The 15,201-nt window shown below is 40.3% G+C and overlaps 5 protein-coding genes across 5 annotated transcripts; all 5 read right to left on the reverse strand.

The window, feature by feature from the left end:
* Nucleotides 1-847: 847 nt before the first annotated feature.
* On the reverse strand, nt 848-1,414 carry LOC117550582 (histone H4). The gene has a single exon (XM_034222995.1). The coding sequence runs from the start codon at nt 1,394-1,396 to the stop codon at nt 1,085-1,087; it is 312 nt and encodes a 103-aa protein (XP_034078886.1). The 5' UTR covers nt 1,397-1,414; the 3' UTR covers nt 848-1,084.
* A 2,377-nt stretch (nt 1,415-3,791) lies between these two features.
* Nucleotides 3,792-4,433, reverse strand: LOC117550542 (histone H1-like). The gene has a single exon (XM_034222928.1). It carries the CDS (start codon nt 4,431-4,433, stop codon nt 3,792-3,794), a length of 642 nt encoding a protein of 213 aa, XP_034078819.1.
* A 6,340-nt stretch (nt 4,434-10,773) lies between these two features.
* Nucleotides 10,774-11,243, reverse strand: LOC117550558 (histone H3). Its single transcript, XM_034222971.1, has one exon. It carries the CDS (start codon nt 11,196-11,198, stop codon nt 10,788-10,790), a length of 411 nt encoding a protein of 136 aa, XP_034078862.1. The 5' UTR covers nt 11,199-11,243; the 3' UTR covers nt 10,774-10,787.
* Nucleotides 11,244-12,837: 1,594 nt separating this feature from the next.
* LOC117550585 (late histone H2A.L3-like) lies at nt 12,838-13,305 on the reverse strand. Its single transcript, XM_034222999.1, has one exon. The coding sequence runs from the start codon at nt 13,273-13,275 to the stop codon at nt 12,892-12,894; it is 384 nt and encodes a 127-aa protein (XP_034078890.1). The 5' UTR covers nt 13,276-13,305; the 3' UTR covers nt 12,838-12,891.
* Nucleotides 13,306-14,184: 879 nt separating this feature from the next.
* On the reverse strand, nt 14,185-14,773 carry LOC117550573 (histone H2B 1.2-like). The gene has a single exon (XM_034222987.1). The coding sequence runs from the start codon at nt 14,762-14,764 to the stop codon at nt 14,387-14,389; it is 378 nt and encodes a 125-aa protein (XP_034078878.1). The 5' UTR covers nt 14,765-14,773; the 3' UTR covers nt 14,185-14,386.
* Between the last annotated feature and the right edge of the window lie 428 nt (nt 14,774-15,201).

Below are 15,201 nucleotides of genomic sequence, written 5' to 3' on the forward strand. Positions count from 1 at the left end.
CACACGCACGGATTAACATCGATTTAATACATTAATGTAGCCTTTGTTTCTGCTAAAAGAGATGTCGACCAGCTGGGGCAACAAGAAAATCGCCGTAATCGAGTGTGACTATTACAAAATAAATCATTACGTCGGGGTAGCTTGGTATTTCCGGTTATTTCTCCACTGGTTAACATGGGTTAACAATACCGTGTAGCTGTCACGTTTGAAGGGGACGAAACCGTGACATCTTCACGTCTCCCAGCATGGTAAATCGTCACATGTTCACGTCTTGCCGTGATACCGGGTTGTAATAAGTACCAGGGCTGCCTCTTGCCAACTTGTGGCCCCACGCAAAGTGATGTGATGAGGCCCTCTGTGTCTCTGAGGATTATCAGTAATCATTTCAAAGTGACACAGAGACATTGGATTAACCTTCAGCAGCGTTTGTATGCGTTTTAATGCCAATGAACACAACTTTTGATCAGAAAACAGCAACGGTTTTTTGTGCAATATTGTTGTGCATGGGGCTTAACTGGCTAAGTGACTACTACATTCAACTGACTCCTTTTATTCTCAATTAAAGGTTCATTCCATTTTAATATACATCACAATTGTATTCCCGAGAAAAACATTGAACTTTTATGAAAAATATTATGTACAATATAATTTCTGAAAGATAAATCTTCCAATGTTGACATTTCACTAAATAGGCAACGTTTGCAATTGTTCTCATTATAAATGTGTAAAATGATTATTCACCGAACACACTTTACAGTCCAGTGCACAGTTCTCCTTTTACTAAGAATATTCACCCATGGTTAGATTGTCTACCCATCATAAATATAAATAAATTACTACGAGTTAGTTTATTCTCTCAATTTGAGGTACAAACCACTTTGTTTAATAGTATTGACATTTTAACACAAGGGATTATACCCTTAATAATTACATGGATTTACATTTTCATACAGGACTTCAAGTTTTTGATGATATAATAAAAAAAGATCAGATAAATTGTTCTTAAGCTATCACAAGGACAGAGGCTCTCAAAGTGAGGTGGGTGGCTCTTAAAAGAGCCTTTGTGTGTTTCAGTCAGATGAGTTTATCCCCCGAAGCCGTACAGGGTGCGGCCCTGCCTCTTCAGAGCGTACACCACATCCATGGCGGTCACCGTCTTCCTCTTGGCGTGCTCGGTGTAGGTGACGGCATCGCGGATCACGTTCTCCAGGAACACCTTCAGCACCCCGCGGGTCTCCTCGTAGATCAGACCGGAGATACGCTTCACTCCGCCGCGGCGAGCCAGACGGCGGATGGCGGGCTTGGTGATGCCCTGGATGTTATCACGGAGCACTTTGCGGTGGCGCTTAGCGCCTCCTTTGCCGAGTCCCTTTCCGCCCTTTCCTCTTCCCGACATAATTGCAGAGTTATGATGTACTCACTATGGATATCGCCCATATTTAAAGCTGATATGCGGACCTGGTTGAAGACACCCTGGTTAATTCTAGCCCGCCATTTTGTCCTGTTCCTTTGTTCCCTCTCTGCTGCTCTTTTCACACACCGTGAGCGGATGCGTTTCCGGTTACGACAACCATCCTTCAAAATAAAAACCAGCAAATGGTTTCACAATTTCACATTTTGACACAAGCAATAAAATCATCTAATAATGTCATTTGTATCTCATGTATTTAGTGCATGTATTACACCATATTAACCTCCAACATTGCATTTTGTAGGCCTGATGCTAACCAACTGCCATTTAGTTTTTGTATATAATTATTTCACATTTAAATGTAATATTTACATAAACTTATATATTAAGATATAGTTAGAAATTGTATATGTATCTTAAAGTTAGTGATATTGTATTATTAAAACTGGTTTGCATGTTTCTCAAATACTTCCTCAGAGACAGAGTTAGGGTGTGTAGTTTTGTAAAATATTATAACAACTCAAAGATATTGTTAAGGACATGTCAAACTTTCAGAGCAATTGAAAGTACATACTACATTTCTTATAAATGTTGTTGACCACAAAATACAAGACGACCAGGCAAAACCACATATTGTGAAACACGCCCAGACACAGAAACGTAAGTGAAAATAAATGCAGAAATACATTAAAGATATATAATAATGTGTGTTCTGTATTATTCTCACATTTTATTTGTGTATTTATATTCCTGTTTTTATTTATTCCTGTTTTTTCCCCTGTATTTCTGCATTTCATGTATTTGTTTACTCGTGTCACGTTCTTTCCTGCATAGCTGTGTACTCGTTGTGCGCATAAAGGTACAAATTCACTCAAAATCACAGCGGGAACTTTAGTTGGGCGTTCGTTGTTTTGGGCTCAACACATACCTTATTTTGGTTTCAAACCCTGCTTAAGTTTTGCACCAAATGACACATCCCCATTGTAGCCATCCACAGACAGATGGGAGAGGACGAGGGAGAAAATGAAATGCAGGAAGTGTTGATTGGCCGAGAAAAGACAGACAAAGTGAATTAAGAGTGAATGCCAGTGTTTTCAGGTAGAATCAGCATGTGGGCCGTGGCTCAGGTGGAAGGCAGCTGACTTCCAGCTACATGTAATAATGTAGTTAATACATGTATACGTTGATGTTGTTGAGCCTTTCTGAGGCTATAACTTCGTAAAGTTGAAAAATAATATTCAGGAATAGAAATCCCTCTTTACAAAAGTGTCTGTTTGCAGTGTTTCCCAGCCTCCTTAGGCTTTTCAATCGTTACACTTGAATAAATACAATATTGATTACATGAAAATATGATTGAATCTTCATGGTTCAGTTATTCTAAGGCTTTCCTCATTGGGAACGGAAAAAGAAAGGTCACGCTGTTGAGATGTCTCATCTCAGTGGCAGAATAGTATAGTCATAACAATACTTATAATAATTGTATTTACATTCAATACAAACTAAATATTTAGGATTAAAAACTCACTTAATAAAATACACAAAACATCATTATTCATGTATGAATTATATTCTTTAAATACTGTTTATAGCTCTACTATTTTCTGCTTGACTACATTATTGTTTATAGAGATACATTTCCATTATTCATTGAATTCATTTGAATATAAAATGTACCCAAAATACATTTAGATTAATAAGGTGAAGTTTCATTTATTATTTATTCATGATATTTAATTAATAAATGAAACCCTAAAATAACACGTTGATATTGGTCCTGCTTTTCTACTGGCCGGACTTTCATGTGATTATTTACTAACCTGCTATATATCATTTAAAATGAGCATATTTAGTAGTTTCACTGATTGTGAGGAATATACAGTATTACTTCAAACTAGTAGTCGCTTATAAAAAACACTATGGTCGATTTCAAAGTGTTTGCATTATAACCAATTTCTATGGAAATGTCTATAATAATTATAATATACTTTGTATTAGCTAACATATAACTTATACTTTCGTCCAAATCAACTGAAAATAAGTGCAGAAACCGAATGTATGTTTGTATAAATATACCTTTATATCCAGATTGTATTGTTAAATAAAGCAAACTAATGTAAATGTTCCAGGTCAGGTACTAGTACAATGTACTTCAGATAATATTGGAATATTGAGGTAAATTCCATGTGGTATGAAAGCACAACATGGAATATTAGAATATAACATGGAAGCAGATATATAAATAGTGTGTCATGTACACACAACTATATGTATTGTTCAAGTTGTATTTATGCTAAATTATAATATTATATAGGAGAGTGCTCTTTCGGTGTATGTGGGTGGCTCTTAAAAGAGCCTTTTGGAGATGAAGTAGAGGATCTGTTTACTTCCTCGATGATTTCCTGGCTGGTGCCTTCTTCACAGCTTTCTTGGGGGTTACTGTCTTCTTGGGGGTCGCTGCCTTCTTGGGGGTCGCTGCCTTCTTGGGGGTCGCTGCCTTCTTGGCCGCCACCTTCTTCTTCGGGCTCTTAGTGATGTTCTTCACGGGGGTTTTCTTGGCAGCAGTAGCAGGCTTCTTCGCTACCTTCTTGGGAGTTACTGCCTTCTTGGCTGCTGGCTTCTTAGCGGCGGGTTTCTTCGCTGCTGCTGCTGCCGGCTTCTTGGCTTTGGCTGCGGGCTTCTTCGCTGCCTTCTTGGGCTTCTCGGCGGCCTTAGCTGCCTTGAAGGAGCCACTGGCTCCGGTTCCCTTGACCTGCACCAGGGCTCCATTCTCGAGTAACCTCTTCACGGCGCGTTTAATGTGAGCGGTGTGTTCGTAGCCCTGAGCGGCCAGCGCTTTCTTGACCGCGATGTAAGAGATCCCTTTACGCTCCTTGGAGGCGGTGACCGCGTTCAAGATGAGCTCAGCGGCTCCTGGACCAACCTTCTTGGCCGGCTTGGCTGCCTTCTTCTTCGGGGACTTGGCTGGTGCCTTTGCCGGGGCGGCGGCGGCGGAGACTTCAGTGGGAGCTTCTTCTGTGGCCATGATGCTGTCAGGAGGATTCTCGGTCTGATGAGACGGAGAGAGAAATCCCAGCGAAGAGAGGAACTTAAACTCACCATGAGAACCGTAGAGACTCAACTCAGTGGCTCACACAGGAGCTGCAGAAAAACTGTGCCACTTTGTGCTTTCTCTTCAGCTAAAACTGTACAAAATACACATTTAGAGAACGAGTTGAACTTCAAAGGTTAATCTAATTGATAGCGGATTGCTTTATCTTCATGTAGAAGCGAAATAAAGCTTTACATATTGTTGTGTTTTCATTGGGAAGGCTTTAAACCTCCTAAAACTGGTGCCGTGAGAAGGACTCATCTGCGACTTTTCTCTGTAATCTCTCTCTTAAAGGATTTAAAATACATTATAATCCCCCTAAAACTTGTAATATAGTGAAATTAAATGTTGGATTAAAGACTCAATATGAAAGAATTCCACATTTGTCAACACTTTTTTGTTAAACAGAGGTAATTCTGCTGTCTGCAAACACACTCCCTTCAGGACAGGCCCTGGCTGTGTTCTAAATACAGTCTTTGTTACCCAACAGTGAGAGACCTTCATTTAGCACAGCTTTTATCATGTATATCACAATACAACTATATTTATATAGTATGAGTATTATCATATATTTTTACATTCTGAAATGTGTTAGACAGATAGATCTAAACCTGTAAGGTCACAAAGGCTCTCAAACAGACACAAACTCTTGGTAGCAGAACTCCCACTGACTGTGAACATCAGACAAGTATTATCACTTTAGTAATTGTAGAAAATCAGAGAAAAATAAGCTTAAGTGAAGGAATTAGAACCATACACCAGCACAAAGGCTTGGAATTAGCTATGAAATGATATTATTCATTAACACTAGACTGTTAAATCTCAATGTAATCCCAAATGGATTATTATAATCTCAAATAATTTCCTAAGATTAAAGGAAATTAAAGTTCAGATAAAACAGGAGGAATGTGCTCTCTTTCTCTGGCTTTTGTTTAAAGCCTGGCGGCAGAGTTCTGGATGAGTTGAAGCTTTTCTATTGAGTTTTTTGGAAGACCAGCGAAGAGTGCATTACATTAGTCCAGTGGTTCTCAAAGTGGGGGGTGCGCCCCCCCCAGGGGGGCGCAGAGGCATGACAGGGGGGGGCGCGAGAGACCAGGAGGAAAAATGTTTTTTATTATTATTAAATTAAAAAAAAATCATATTTTGAAAAATTATTGATTTGAAAATAATATGATACAGTACTATTACGTCTGGGTCTCTGTGTTTCATTAAAGCTTGGCTCTGTGTGCGTGTGGAACGAGCCATTGTGTGTGCGTGCGCGAGAGAGAGAGAGAGAGCGCGCCGGAGATCGTTGTTGTTAGCTTCTGGTGCTAGCGAGCTACGCTAACAGATATAAGGAGTTTTTTCAACAACAAGGTGGAGGAGAGTCCTCTCCTGTCAGACTGAGGGACTCAGTGAACTAAAGGACTCTCTCAGTGTTATCTCAGTGGGTCACAAATGTTTTGGTCACCATTAATGTAAACAATTATTTCCGAGGCACACGTTTATATGATCATTATAGTTATACAAAAATAAGAGAATCAATTAAAAACAGCTATGAAATACTATATGACATTAAAAAAAGAATAACATTTAAAAGGGGAGTGATTTGTAAAATATCCATAAAGAAAAAGTAAATCTGTTTACAGTTCTGTTTCAAATGGGTGTTGAGAGATGTATCCATAGATCTCTTCATTTTGCTCTCAAAGTGCACCAGATTGATGCTTTCAACTTCAATACTTAAAAATCTTCCCGGGGGTGCATGCCTCCGGACCCCCCTATGTGAGGTCCACACACCACCTATAAAAATAGCGCTTGACCCCTGCTTAGACCTATATGCCGTGAGCTGATTATCGAGCCTTCATTGTAACAGTCGCGGGTACATTGTGTGTGTGTGTGGGGAGTGTTGCAGTAGAAAGTTCCACTGTAGCGCCCGGTACATTAATGGGAAACCCTAAATGGTTGAGCACCCTCTATGAAACGTCAAGCTACCCCACAGTACCCCCAAAATAAATCTCTGGCGCCGCCACTGAGCCTGACTATTTGTGTTGGGGGGGCCCGACTTTTTTTTTTCTCCAAAGGGGGGGGCCTGACAGAAAAAGTTTGAGAACCACTGCATTAGTCCAACTTACTTGCTATGAATGCATGCATGAGCTTTTCAGCCTCTGGTCGGTTTAAAAATGAGCGTTCTTTGCTAATATTTCTTAGGTGAAAGAAGCCCGTCTTAGTCACCCTGCTTATATGATCTGCTCCTAGCCGCAGACTCAGGTAGCCCAGCTGTCCTGGTGCTGTTAGACCTGACAGCTGCCTTCGACACTGTGGACCATAGCATCCTGTTGTCACGGCTTGAACAGTCCGCAGGCATCACAGAAAAAACGTCCTCACCCTCAACGAGAGCAAGACTGAGGTCATCTTTTTTGGACCCCGACCTCCAGCCTCTCCGGTTGATATTCTGGGCTCTCTCAATGACAACATCCTCCCCTCTGTCATGAACCTTGGAGTGACCTTCAATAGCGCTTTTAAATTTGATAAGCAGGTCAGTACCGTAGTTAAGACCTGCTTTTTTAAAATACGACTATTGGCCAAAACCAAGTCGTTTTTATCTTTTAAAGACCTAGAAAGGGTTATTAACGCCTTTGTTACCTCGAGACTGGATTACTGCAACGCTCTGTATGTGGGTATGGACCAGGCCTCAATTAGACGCCTCCAGCTAGTGCAGAACGCAGCTGCACGTCTTCTCACTGGCCACAAAAAGCGTGACCATATCACCCCAATTCTGGCCTCACTGCACTGGCTTCCAGTTCGGTTCAGAATTGATTTTAAACTCCTTTTATTTGTTTTCAAAGCCCTAAATGGGCTGGCCCGGCCAATGTAGCCGAACTCCTCCATCGCTACACCCCAGGCAGAGCCTTAAGGTCTGCTGACCAGCTGCTGCTGGTAGTGCCTAAGACCAGGCTCAAAACCCGAGGGCACTGAGCCTTCACAGCGGCTGGCCCCAGGCTCTGGAACACTCTGTCCCTCCATGTGAGGTCGGCCCAGACCCTGGGGGTTTTTAAATCTACTCTTAAAACACATTTTGTGTTTTTTATATCTGTTGTAATTTATTGTCTTTTATTGTGATTGTAGTAATGTGTTTTTATTACATGTACAGCACTTTGGCTCGACCAAAAATCACTTTTAAATGTGCTTTATAAATAAAACCTGATTTGATTTATATGAGGTATACAATTGAAGCCTGAATCTAACTTCTTTATATACTTTAAATACTTGATGAAGAAGGCATGCATCAGTACTAGCCTTTATTATGGCAGAAAATGACATGGTGTTTTACCTGCAGAAGGCAAAGAATACCAGGATGTTGTACTGCATCTGGTTGTATTGTGTAGCATCATTTTTGGGGATCTTCTGTCCCTCAATTCTTTGCATGTATACATTTGAGAAAGAGGGTCAACTTTGCAATTGTTCTTCTACATATCCATACTACATATGTACTGTAGGAGGAGACCTGAATCTAAAATGTATTCCCACATTGGGAGCACCGGGAAAAAAGAGAGCAATCTCTGAACTTAGAGAAGTACATACTGTGGAAGCTAAACCCAACAACAAATATATAATTTGTTTAATGTTCAAAATGGGTGTTGCAACATGCTCACATGAAAGCTACAAGGGACAAGGAATCAGATCATGCCACAGATCACATCAAATATATAAGGAATATATGAGAAAGCATTGCAAACTGTTTAGATGTAATGTTTAATTTGTGTTAATGTTATCTTTTAGACGCTTCATAACATGTCATTTGAAACAACGAGTTATTTTCCGGTTCAACTGAGACAACAAAATACAGTCCCATTGAACTATAAGTGCAAAGAGCTGTAAAGAGCAGAGTAAGCCATGTGGGAAAGGACCAGTGGGGGCGGCAGATTCAACATTCAAAGGCTTTATTGCCATATGCCAGTGGTTCTCAAACTTTTTCTGTCAGGCCCCCCCTTTGGAGAAAAAAAAAAGTCGGGCCCCCAACACAAATAGTCAGGCTCAGTGGCGGCGCCAGAGATTTATTTTGGGGGTGCTGTGGGGTAGCTTGACCTTTCATAGAGCGTGCTCAAACATTTAGGGTTTTCCATTAATGTACCGGTCGCTACAGTGGAATTTTCTACTGCAACACTCCCCACGCACATACACTATGTACCCGCGACTGTTACAATGAAGGCTCGATATCAAGTCTCGGCATATAGGTGTAAGCAGGGGTAAAGTGCTATTTTTATAGGTGGTGTGTGGACCTCACATAGGGGGGTCCGGGGGCATGCTCCCCCGGGAAGATTTTTAAATATTGAAGTTGAAAGCATCAATCTGGTGCACTTTGAGAGCAAAATGAAGAGATCTATGGATACATCTCTCAACACCCAGATGAAACAGAATTGTAAACAGATTTACTATTTCTTTATGGATATTTTATAAATCACTCTTTTAAACTTTATTCTTGTTTTACTGTCATATAGTATTTCATAGCTGTTTTTTCATGTATTCTCTTATTTTCTTATAACTATAATGATCATATAAACGTGTGCCTCGGAAATAATTGTTTACATTAATGGTGACCAAAACGTTTGAGACCCACTGAGATAACACTGAGAGAGTCCTTTAGCTCACTGAGACTCTCAGTCTGACAGGAGAGGACTCTCCTCCACTTTGTTGTTAAAAAAACTCCTTATATCCGTTAGCGTAGCTCGCTAGCACCAGAAGCTAACATCAACGATCTCCGGTACCGGTGCGCTATCTCTCTCTCTCGCTCACGCACGCACACAAAATGGCTCGTTCCACACACACACACCCACAGAGCCGAGCTTTAATGAAACACAGAGACCCAGACGTAATAGTACCGTATCATATTATTTTCGAATCAATAATTTTTCAAAATATGATTTTTTTATTTTTTTTTTATAATCTTTTTTTTTTTTTAATAACCATTTTTCCTCCTGGTCTTTCGCGTGCCCCCCACTTTGAGAACCACTGCCATATGCACAGGAGCTACAGTGTACACATGGCATGACAATCTGAAATCCCAGGCTCCTCCAACAATGAAACATATTTAGGACAAACAAGAATAAGACAGATTAAAAAAAACACAATTAAAATAGTGCAAAAAGAAACAGTAGAATGGATTAGAATAACATAGTGTTTTTATGTTGCAAGACAAATGTGAGATGAAGTAAACTGTATACATGAATAATTATAATAATAAAACATAAATAATAATGAATACAATAATCTCAATAATGCAGATTGTTATAAGTGACCAAGTAAAGGAAAGAGTCTATACAGATAAGATGGACACAAACAGAATCAGATATTGTTTATTGTGGTGATATTGATTTGGACTCAGGCATCAAGCCTGGAGGAGGCTCTGTTTCAAGACCCGGACCACCCAATTACGGGTGTGTTCAAGTTGGTGCGTCACAAGATTCATGTGAGAAGTATTTAAAGGCAAAAAACTAAAACATACATAGATGAAGTTATTTTAAAAGGTTTTCAGGTTATGTGTCGGCTAAATACAGAAAAGTATACATCTTCTCGTCCTGCAATGTCTCTTATTTCTAATGTTATTTTAACATTTCTGAATAAAAACAATGTATTGTGGTGAAACTGCTGGTCATTCATCGTGACCTTGAGAATATGTGATAAACAGTCAGAAGATAATGCTTTATTTTAAGAGTATGCAGAATACAAATACATGAGTATATATCAAGTATATTGAGTTATCAACTAAAATGTTTCCGTAGTGACCATTTTTGGTAGAGGAAGAAGATTCCAACAGTCTGAACATACGATATAAAAATGTAGTTATTTTACGATGTGTGTAATTTAGATATGGAACAAAATATATATGGACAAAGTTTTGGGGAAAAAACACACAATTTCAAAACATTTCCAACCTGACTTTGGTACATTTCGGTAGAATGGCCCATAGACATATATCTCAGGACTAGTAATTATATGAACATGTTTAAAGAACAACATGATGTATTCAGTTACGTTGTGTTGGAATGAGCTTTATCTAAAAACACCACTAGATGTCGGAGTCTAGCCATAAATGAGAGCCTGCATTACAACCCAGTGATAGTTGCAATATGGATCAGCATTATATACTATCTTATCATAATGTGTTACTGTGGACCATGCTTTAATAATGAAAGGGGGACAATGTGTTTATAAAGTATTTGCACACATGTGTTTCAGGACGGGTTGCTCTGTAAGTGTGTGTGTGTGTGGCTCTTAAAAGAGCCGTTGTGTTTCGGTGTTCTGGTCAGTCTAAGCCCTCTCTCCGCGGATGCGGCGGGCCAGCTGGATGTCCTTGGGCATGATGGTGACCCTCTTGGCGTGGATGGCGCACAGGTTGGTGTCCTCGAACAGGCCGACCAGGTAGGCCTCGCTGGACTCCTGCAGAGCCATGACGGCGGAGCTCTGGAAGCGCAGGTCGGTCTTGAAGTCCTGAGCGATCTCCCTCACCAGGCGCTGGAAGGGCAGCTTGCGGATCAGCAGCTCGGTGGACTTCTGGTAGCGGCGGATCTCCCTCAGAGCCACGGTACCGGGCCTGTAACGATGGGGCTTCTTCACGCCGCCGGTGGCCGGGGCGCTCTTACGAGCAGCCTTGGTGGCCAGCTGCTTCCTGGGAGCCTTTCCTCCGGTGGATTTACGGGCGGTCTGCTTGGTTCTTGCCATGGCTAGAGAGAGTCTGCTTCTCTGTTGGAAAGTAGTAACGTGGAAGACTTGTCTGTGTCTCTTATATAGCCAGAGCAGGCACGGCAACGACGCTGATTGGTCAAATGTATACACGTGCCACTGCAGCTCAACTATTGGTTGGTAGCGATTGGAAAATTCAAATTTCGCGCTCATTTGTTAAACTGTTCTTATTATACATCCATGTGTGACATACAGCTTTTTTAACACTTTGTCTATGATACAAAAGTCCAGCAAAGATGAATGATGCACAAATTATTCTATACATTCATAAACTCTGAATTCTGCATATTGTAATGCATACATATGTTGATGTACATATTGCTATATTTATAATGTTATTTTAGCATTCTTAAAATCGTTTTTATTATGTATGCGAATAAAACACCAAGACACATTCTAAGTATGTGTTACTTGGCAACAAACCCGTTATGGTTTCTGATTCTCTAATAACAAAATAATGTCTTTAAATGAAGAACATAAAGTATAAGTTATCTGAGTTTCCTACTATGGAGTCAGCTATTTATAAGCAAAGCGATGACCTGAATCAAATACACTTTCAGTCACAGCTGGTGTGAAATTTGAGTATTAGTTTGATTATAACTTTTTTTGGCAACGAAAGATGAAGAAATGACTTGAATGCATCTTGGAAATACACATCAATTCAATACATGAACATCTTACTTGGTCCTGATATTCACTGCTGACTGGCTTGCATCATTCACAATGGAAATATAGCATGGCGTACTGCGTGGCTCAGGTATACAGAGGATCGTACTGAATGCTACTTGGGTGAAGTAGAATTCAGCAACATTAATACAGAAGCCTTATTGAATAGAGGAAACTACGTGACATCCAGCAAAAGGGGCTTTATCCTCCTGGGAACCCAGGAAACAAATGTTTTCCAATCTTCTTTATTTTTGATTTCCTACCTATTTAGGGTTAAAAGAAAAACATCTTGCAATTTAGACTTTTTTAATGTAATTGTATTTTTAAATGTTACAGTATGTCCACTGTAGAGGAAGTCAGGAACATTTTAGTTTGAAAAGACAGCCACAATTAACAGATAGACTATGAAAAGTATTATGGTTATAGAGTGATATTAATACTAGAATACATTCAGCTTTATTTAAAACATAAGTAATTGATCTGAACATTGCTGTTTATTTGGTTTTTGGTGAATCTTTCCAGATCTTCAAAGACCTGGAGTCAATGTACTGAAAGCACCTCATTGGACTCCAGATGCAGATTTTCAATTTCTAGCTCACTCGGGCTGGTTTCTGACAGATGTAGAAACCAAAGCGCTATTCATTTGAGAATGTGGTGATTAACCTGCTGGATGTACGAAGGACATTGTGAAGAGGAGTTTGCTTTAGTTGAAATAAGGCTTTACTTTAGAGGCTACACCCCGAAATACAGATACATACATTAATAGTAATTTAGAGTTAAGTTTTAAGTGTGTATTGCTATAGAATATGGGTGTTTTTAGTTTCAGTGACTTGGTGTAATATATGACTCGTTTTATATGTTGTACTCAATACATATAGAGCAAGGGGGAGATCACTGCTCTGGGCCTTTAAGTAGTTGTGTAGTGAAGAGAGGAATGTTCTTTAGTTGGAAGTGGGTGGCTCTTAAAAGAGCCTTTGGGGTGTTGGTAGAAGCGGGTTCAGGGTGTTCACTTCTTGGCGGGCTTCTCGGTCTTCTTGGGCAGCAGCACAGCCTGGATGTTGGGCAGCACGCCTCCCTGAGCGATGGTCACTCCTCCCAGCAGCTTGTTCAGCTCCTCGTCGTTGCGGACGGCGAGCTGCAGATGGCGGGGGATGATGCGGGACTTCTTGTTGTCCCGGGCGGCGTTTCCAGCCAGCTCCAGGATCTCAGCGGTCAGGTACTCCAGCACAGCGGCCAGGTACACCGGGGCTCCGGCACCGACACGATGGGCGTAGTTGCCCTTCCTCAGATGCCTGTGGACACGGCCGACGGGGAACTGGAGCCCGGCCCGGGATGAGCGAGTCTTGGCCTTCGCTCTAACCTTTCCTGCACCTTTTCCGCGACCAGACATTTTCTATGTGTTTATTTTTCGACGTTAAGAAGAAAGTAACTCGGTCACAGTTCTCACCAGAATATATAGGAGCGCAGCTGTACGCTCATTGGTCAGATTGACCCGTAACTGTGATCGTCCAATCAGAAAACAGGTCGGTCTGCCGCCTGAATTATTTTCAGAATGAGACGTTAAAGTTTACATTTGTATTTTCTGAAATAGTTTTCACCCGTTCAAAGATGAATATAAACTCCTGTAATTTAAGAAGAGAAAGTCTCAATGTGTGGAGAACATTAAGACATTCATAAAGGTGTCATACTTAATGTTTATTTACAGTGTGTAATTAACTTATTAAATAATATATTCCGTATTATAACTCAAATGACACACCCACCTAAATACATGCAGCTGTAACGTGGGCTAAACATTTAACGGAAACAAAATGATCATCAGTTTTAACTTATTTGTGTAGATTGTAATTTGTGTAATGTCTACTTTTGTTATCTTTAATATTTTGAGGACATCTCTTATTTCATATTATGTGTATTCATAAAGGTCTATAACGTATGTCTTCTCAAAATGTATATAGTTCTATTTTATTTTGATTATTTTGCTAGGTATTCTTCATCCTGTGTATTTGTATGCACCAAATATACCAAAGCAAATACCCTGTATGTGTTAACCTACTCGGTAATACAAACTAATCTCATTCGTGTACATACATTATTATATTTGCAGCACTTAAGATACAATATAGCTTTATTTGTTAAGCATTAAACCTCCAGGTGGAAGTGATGTAGATAAACAGAAATTAATTGTAATACAACAATTACAGAGCTCAGTTTAAAATTACTGCTGAAGAAGTAAAATTAACATGTAAATAGTTAAATAAAGATCACAGGAAGATAATCCAAGTGAGTATAGCAGTTTAATGTCATTGCCACCAATACATAATTTAAATACCAGCTTTTCATAAATAAATGGTGTTAACTTGTACCATGTATTGTTTTAGTTATATTAAAAAGGCAACTATGTTGACGTATATCGGGACACTTTGAAAGAGGAAAGCAGCAGTAGATGAAGTGGGTGGCTCTTAAAAGAGCCGTTGGTTTGTAGCAGCAGCGGCAACAGGTTACTTGGAGCTCGTGTACTTGGTCACGGCCTTGGTGCCCTCAGACACGGCGTGCTTGGCCAGCTCTCCGGGCAGCAGCAGGCGGACGGCGGTCTGGATCTCCCTGGAGGTGATGGTGGAGCGCTTGTTGTAGTGAGCCAGACGGGAGGCCTCCCCGGCGATGCGCTCAAAGATGTCGCTCACGAAGCAGTTCATGATGCCCATGGCCTTGGAGGAGATGCCGGTGTCGGGGTGCACCTGCTTCATCACTTTGTACACGTAGATGGCGTAGCTCTCCTTCCTGGACTTCCTCCTCTTCTTGCCGGTCTTGCTGGGGGTCTTGGTGACCGCCTTCTTGGAGCCCTTCTTGGGCGCTTTCACACTGGCTGCTTCAGGCATGATCAACGGTTGAGGGTTCTCAAAGTAGAACGTATTCACCGAGAGACAGCGTGGTGTATTTATATTCATGCGATGCAACTGAGACTGTGCTGTTGCTCGCACGGGATTGGTTGGGTACTGAGCATGCGCAAAACAAATCACCCTTGAGCATAGTTTTTGAGAACAGAAGAGAAACATGTTTTTGTATTGAAATCTAAATAATGAAATAAACCAAAAAAAGACTTGATACATTAAGTATATTGTTTTTTTCAGATTAAGATAAAATATAAAATGGTTGAAGAACTTGGTCTTTTAAAAACTGAAAATGATAACCTAAATCAAGAAATATGATATCATTCATAAACAATCAGATACTATATTACCCAACGCAATCTAGTACAAGCCATTCAAACTGGTCAACAAAGAAAGCATTTCATAGTATTTCTAGAGATTACATG

Source organism: Gymnodraco acuticeps, unplaced genomic scaffold (assembly GCF_902827175.1).
Source record: "Gymnodraco acuticeps unplaced genomic scaffold, fGymAcu1.1, whole genome shotgun sequence".
NCBI classification, from domain to species: Eukaryota; Metazoa; Chordata; class Actinopteri; order Perciformes; family Bathydraconidae; genus Gymnodraco; species Gymnodraco acuticeps.